The 7,231-nt window shown below is 38.8% G+C and overlaps 1 protein-coding gene across 1 annotated transcript; it reads left to right on the forward strand.

The window, feature by feature from the left end:
• The first annotated feature begins 685 nt into the window (after positions 1-685).
• On the forward strand, positions 686-6,656 carry LOC125225443. The gene is made up of 4 exons (XM_048129177.1): positions 686-702; positions 801-940; positions 6,332-6,516; positions 6,636-6,656. The coding sequence occupies exons 1-4, from the start codon at positions 686-688 to the stop codon at positions 6,654-6,656; spliced, it is 363 nt and encodes a 120-aa protein (XP_047985134.1).
• Positions 6,657-7,231: the final 575 nt, after the last annotated feature.

Below are 7,231 nucleotides of genomic sequence, written 5' to 3' on the forward strand. Positions count from 1 at the left end.
TTACCCGTTGGTATTAAAGGACAAAACACGTGTTTCCGAGCTAGTGAGGGGAAAAGTAACAGTTGTATGTATTGTATTATAGGGCGGGGCTTGCGTCTCGTGTGATTACCTCTAGAGCTGTAGTGGCGAGCCGAGTTCTTGCTATCGTGTCCTCGTATTGTTAATATTTTGTAAAGGGAGACGCGCGCCGCGGCCGGGACCGGAGCCGGGCCCGACTATAGCCGGGAAACGAGCTACCTAAACATATAAGGTGTTTTAAATTATTCATGACCGAAGAGTTACTGACATTTTCAGTCAGATGACTGACCACTCTGACCAGCCACAAACTGTAAAAGCAAAAGAACCTTATAATTATTATGTTGTGCAGGTACCTACTCCATTCCTAATTCTTCAAAAAAGCTAATTGATGGAATGTCCTATTGGACGTATCAATTTTTCTTGGAATTTACACTTTTACAATTACGAATAGTACCTAACTAAACATCATTTGAAACACTTTATCCGTTTAGCTACTATTAGCGTACTTACGACACTGGGCATTGTGTCTGCTGTACCTACGCCGTGTGTAGGACTGCAGCACGGAAGCATGGTCGCACGATAGACGATAAAATATCAGGCCGTCCCTATCGCACTTACAAATAGTGCGATAGGGACGGCCTGCTATTTTATCGTCTATCGCGCGACCATGCTTCCCGTGCAGGTGTACGCACTACGCAGTCTGCGGGCCCCGCAGGCAGGACGACCGGCCGCGGCGCGCTGAACCATCGCTGATAGACTTTTGTAATAAATCGATTTATTAGATTTTGCCGTTTTATTAACACAACCCTTGGAAATACCCCACCAAATTACCGATACCGAGGCCACAAGCCGGGTATCCTCTACCTCGACACGCAAACTAGGGGCTCGGGCCGCGACTTGAAGCAAACAGCATCATGTATAAGTAAGTAGTCATATTAGTGCAATCTCTCGACACAGGATAAGTATTAAACTTTTAGAGTCTGACAAGAGTACAATCAAAATGACACAACCAACAACATAGTGGGTTAACATTATGTGTGTCAAGTTTCAAGTTAATTGGGTCAGTAGTTTTGGAGAAAATTGGCTGAGACAGACGCACGAGTGATCCTGTAAGGATTCCGTTTTTCGTTTTTGAGGTCTTCTTAGTCGTTCCCTCATGGCTGAGGGTCGTGACCAACAGTGATTTCTCTCCACTTGACGCGGTCTAGGGCCATATGGACTGCCATCTGCATGGAACCACAAGCTTTCTTCACGGTCTCAGCCCACCTTAGCGGTATTCCACCCCTGGAGCGTCGGCCTTCGACTTTGCCAAGCATAATTTTCCTTTGGAGAGTGTGCTGTTTAGAACGCATGATATGCCCGAAGAACCTGTGTATTCTCTCCTGACAAATAGTTGAGAGCCGCTTGGTGATATTCAGTTCTCGCAGTATTGACTCGTTTGTTCTAAAAGCAGTCCATGGGATCCTGAGCATTCATCTCCAGCACCACATCTCAAAAGCATCAAGTTTTTTGGGGTAGGTACCGAACCCTACAAAGTGGAAATACTTTATAGCGAACCATGGTAAATGATCATGTTGAACCTCACCGCCGCTCAAAAATATTTGAGAGTTGTTCTTAATAACCCTATCAGTTCGGTAAGCGTATATCGTTGATTTGGCCCAAATGGAAATCTAACCGAATGAATACAGTCGACGCGGGATACGGTTTCCCTATAAGTGGTTTTAAATTAATGCGCTTATTTTAAACACTGTAACCAAGTCATTAAGACGATACGATACAGGTCAATTCTCCATACAAACGCTCTCGACTATTTCCTCCCTGGTTTTTGTAGACAGAGCAATAATTTTTTCAACACAGATTATTATTATTTTTTTCAGTACAGATGGCGTTTTGTTTACGCACTAGTGTGAGAAGTGGTTCATTATATGCCAGGTCGAAACTTCGGAGGTCCATCTGTACTGAAAAACGTCGTTCGATACACGTGCGAAAAGGAAATTCGTAACTCGTGTCGATTTAAAACACTCCCTTCGGTCGTGTTTTAATTTATCGCCACTCGTTTCGAACTTCCTTTTTTTCGCACTTGTATCGAAATGTACTATATCTGTGTCGGACCGTTTTGATTTTTTTGCCATTTTTATTTTAAAAGACGCTAGAGCCAATCAAAAATTTCTAAAATCGGCCTTTTTCAATATGGCTCAAAAAAAGGTGTGATACTCAAGATCGGTAACAATTAGCCAAAAAATCTAAGTACTTAATTGATAGCTAATTATCAATTACGTTCTAATTATGACTTAATTGATGATTAATTATCAATTAAGTCATAGTTAAGAAAAAAAATATATCACAATTTAGTGTTGCCCCATTATGAAAGTTGCTCAGTGTGACCCTCCCCAGTACCCTGTTCACTCCTGCTCACGACTAGGGAATGCAATCTCGACGAGATTGGAGCCCAGGCGAGATCTCGGGAATTCGTGAAGTCAATCTCGCGAGATCTCGCCAATTTCGAGATCTCGCGAGATTGGCTGGTTTGTGGGTTTATTCTTGTAAATAATCACAATATAGCAATGAATAAGGATAAAACATATAAAAATAATAAGAATGATTGGTATTATGAAACAAATACTTATCTTAACTATTTTTTCATATTTTTTTTTATGTATTTTACTTTATTTAACATATATTATATCTCTCATCTCATAATATATTTTTAAGAACTTTGAAGTACTTTTTGATTATCATGTAAGGAAATGAAATGAAATAATTATTCACGAGTGACTACAAAAACCAAGCGTGCCGCAAACAGTACACAGTAGAGACTACGTACTTGAAAATTCCTCAACGTATCGCTTTGTTGATGAAAGGATAAAAACTTAACATTATAAAAGTCAAGGTTATCCCTACTATCATTAAAAATACTCACACAAAAACATTAGCTATACTCAATTATGACTAGTTGAGTACTAATAAATGACATAAAATATTTCAAAATTGGTCTCTTAATGCACCGCCTATAATCTTCTCTGCTTTGCTCAAAGGTTGACTGGTAGAGAATGCCTCATGGCATTAAGTTCTCCTTTTGTACATTAAGTTGTTACTTAGTGCAATAAAGTTTAAATAAATAAAAATATTAGACTACCAATACAATACGCTTCTTAAACGCGACAGTAAAATGTGAAACTAAAATAGAAATAAAAATAGAAAACGATGTATAACAATAACATATTAATATATAATCGTGGGACTATTTAAATAAGAAATAAAAAATATAGTTAAATGATGTAGGGAACAAATCAAATTATTTTATTAAATATTTTTCCCGGGTTCGATTCCCGGCTTCGCCATCAGTGGGCTTCATATAGTAACTATTTCAGTTTATAGTAAAATGATTTGATTTTTTGAGTGTTAAATAGAAATTGTTATTGCCTAACAAACGACAGCCGTAGTTATAGGCTTCTGCTCTCTCGGCATCCAACAAAGCTGCACGAAAATTCGTTAAATTCGTAAAATAGATAGTTAAGTATACCGGGTGCCCGGTAATGAATGGACAACCTTTTAACCACCAAGAGGGCACCTTATACTGATCCAGAAAATCGACCTTAAGGTTTAGTAAAAGTCGCCTGGTTTTCGAGATTTTCACACTTTTTAAAATTTTAGGTAGTATTAAAATTTTAAAAAGTGTGGACCAGTATAAGGTTCCCTCTTGGTGGTTAAAAGGTTGTCCATTAATAACCATTAAAATTTTAAAAAGTGTGAAAATCTCGAAAACCAGGCGACTTTTACTAAACCTTAAAGTCGATTTTCTGGACCAGTATAAGGTGCCCTCTTGGTGGTTAAAAGGTTGTCCATTAATTACCGGGCACCCTGTATACACACAGCCATAAGTGTTATACCATAATGAATGGCGAATCATACAAATTGCCCTGGCACCCCCCGAATTCTTACGAAACGATCCGAATCTGTTGTCATTCGGTCGCAATCTGCATCTTTTTGAGAAGTATCAAGACTAAGTATATTTAGAGCAGGTATATATAATATATATATATATTTAAATGTATATGTATGTATATAATTATGTTATATTTATGTAAATCTATAATATGTAATTTATATGTATTTATTATAGTTATTAATAGTGTCTTAAATAGGTAAATATATTTATATAAGTCCCTATTTTTTTTTTCTATAACGTAGTCCAATAAAATCAAGTCTTTAGTGTTCTTTACATATCCCGCACCTTTTTTTGGTCTTCTCTGTTTGGCCTAAAAGGTTGACTGGTAGAGAATGCCATGTAGCATTAAGTTCGCCTTTTGTAACTGTATATTTTTACTGTGCAATAAAGTTTAAATAAATAAATAAATAAATCTGTTCCGAACATTTGATTGAGATAGGTGAGTGTAATACGAGAGTTGAATCTAAGTAGAGATCTAGATCTCTACTGAGTTGACGAGTTCAGTCAAATGATATAATAGTTCATATAAATCACTTACAACTTGCGAACGAAACATGTCTAGTCAGTTCGCGAGCTTCCAATAAGACTTTTTATGATTGAGCTCAATCTCGTTGATCTCGCGAGATCTCGTCGATTTTTCGGCCGAGATCAATCTCGCTAAAAATTACCGAGATCTCGTACAAAAGAGATCTCGCGAGAACGAGATTGCATTCCCTACTCACGACTCACCCTGTATTTAACTGAAATTCCCAAATTGAAAGTGGGACTCCTTTCCATTTGGCAGCACCATGCCCAGTAATAACCGACCAAAATTATTTTCGTTTATGGCCGCTGTACACATATGGCCAACGGTTCCACCAACCCCCTTGGCCAAGCGTGTAGAGGGCTACTTGGCCGTAAGTTGGCGCTTGCGCTTGCCGGCCAACCGATTGATGTCGGTTTTTTGTCCACACATCAAAGGATCTTGGCGCCAATGGCCAACTGCGTTTACACGTTGGCGCTTCATTCAGTTGGTCGTCACTCGTCAGCCGTCAGAGAGGACAGTAGTTAAATATTTACGAAAATAATAAGTTTATCTATGCCAATAATAGTGTAGATTTTAGGAAATAAAATAACCTTGCAAATGTTTAATGTATTTCCTAAAAAAGATAAATGTTCTTATCAGAATATTCAAAAAATTGTTAATATTTCAAATAATTTAATTTTACTACGGGGTTATTATTTTTTAATCAAATTTTTCTGACAACATCTATGACCTAGAATTTCCTAGACTTTTCCATTCCACGTCCATCTTTCATGAAGAGCCAATGCCAAGTGATTGGTTCGCCAATGTGTAAACAGCGGCTCTTATCTTGGCCAAGGGGTTTCACAAAGGGCTGGTGGAACCGTTGGCCATATGTGTACAGCGGCCATAATATCTGTTAGTTATTTTCGCAATAACAAAGAAATTTCTACCTACGATACACATAGATTTATATATTATTAAGCTAGATTGAGTTGTTAGGCCAAAAAGTGTGTCCACATGAGAGGGTAAAGTTGGTGCTGGTGTCCCTCTCGCACTTATTGCCACTGTCAAAATCATTTGAATGACGTCATCGCTGTCATTATTTGGGGATACCGGTCAATATCCAAAGTTACTACCAAAATCTACTAATACCGAATTAAAGGTTTTTTTAATTGCGCAAAATTTTGGTTTTATGGCTTCATAATAATGACTTACCAATTCGTTACAAGGTATTAATATCCTTGCCTCGATATAATACAAAAATTATTTAAGAAGTTTATAAACTTAGTTATCATACAGGTAAAAATACTACTACTATAGTAATCTCTTTAACACTGGTCACACGTGCGAGAGGGACACCAGCCCCAACTTTGACCCTCTCATGTGGACACACTTTTACTAGTCTGATAAGAACGCCTTTCTGTACCGGTGATAAAGTTCAATTTAGTATGGCAAAAAAAGTGTGAGCTCAGTCCCTAGTGAAAGTCCATGATGATGCATGACAAAATCGTATGAGGAGGCACACTCAAAGGTTATGACAGGTGGCGCCACCCTATTAGTCCATTGCACAGATAAAGAATTTCATACGTGAGAGCGAGAAGATATGTTTTTTCTCTCTCTCACATATGAATGACAGTGACCACAGTGATATACCTACACTTGCACAGGCGCCGCCTGGTGGAATAAAATGTCAGTGTGCCTCCTCATTCGGAAAGGTCGAATATCGATAGGATAGGGTAACCCAAATCAATGATACATAGGATAAGAGTTCCGTATCATGAATGATTGGACACTTGGTTACAGGTCCATTTGACCTATATTAATTTACTGATGTACATGTTAAAGTCGTTATACCTCAGTCACACACTCGACGAGCGGCGTGGGAAGTAGGCAGAGGCATAGTGTGGCCGCGCTACTCGTCATGCCCACCGCTCCCTATTTTGTCGAGAGTCAAAGGGCCGGCAGCAACCTAGTGCTAATCGCGCGAATAGGGGCAGTGTCTGGCCGGAGAGAGCAACATCGCGAGGAGCATAGTGCGGCAAAGGTATTTTATTTTCTTCTTTTAGAGACACATTCAAGTCTTCTCTAATCGTTCTAATCAATTAATGCCAACAAAATCATTTTCGTCAATTCCCTAACTGGTCAATTTACTGTGTCCGTCAGGATGGCGTGAGAGATGTCTGAATCGTCACAACATTTGCACCAAATAACTGTACCTATAGCGAAGAAAACTGTACCTCAAGCAATTACGCATTAAATAGATAGTGACATAGACACGCCGTTCTGACGTCAGGCTGGCGCGCATAGCCGTGTATCGCCCCAACTTGTGGGAACTATGTTCTGGATCATATATCAATAAACTGTACTTCATAAAACTGCCAAAAATAATATTTAAATCACACGTGATATCGGTCAAATCAACAAAAAATTTTACTGCTCATTTGTATGTTTTGCCTATCAATTTGCAACAGGCGCTTGTTTTCTCGTAATACATGTAATAAATGCACATAAATTATTCATTACTTCTGCCTTAGTGCGTTTTCACATTATCCGATCCGATATCGGATGTCGGAAGGATTTCAATAGAAAAAATCCAAGATGGCGCCTGTAATGTATGGGATAACGGTCCGACATCCGATATCGGATCGATTATTACATGTATTAGGGCCCGCGCACACGGGCAACTGTTGCCGGCGACTTTTTTGTGGCGACCATGGCCTAGTATGAAAGTGCGCACACGAGGCGACGCAACTTTTCAT

Source organism: Leguminivora glycinivorella, chromosome 1 (assembly GCF_023078275.1).
Source record: "Leguminivora glycinivorella isolate SPB_JAAS2020 chromosome 1, LegGlyc_1.1, whole genome shotgun sequence".
Taxonomy (NCBI): Eukaryota; Metazoa; Arthropoda; class Insecta; order Lepidoptera; family Tortricidae; genus Leguminivora; species Leguminivora glycinivorella.

Excerpts from the sequence above, each read along its gene's own strand:
- LOC125225443 (XM_048129177.1), top strand. Across the intron at positions 941-6,331 it reads GCAAACAGCATCATGTATAA|TCACACACTCGACGAGCGGC; the intron begins GTAAGTAGTCAT and ends GTTATACCTCAG. Across the intron at positions 6,517-6,635 it reads AGGAGCATAGTGCGGCAAAG|GATGGCGTGAGAGATGTCTG; the intron begins GTATTTTATTTT and ends TGTGTCCGTCAG.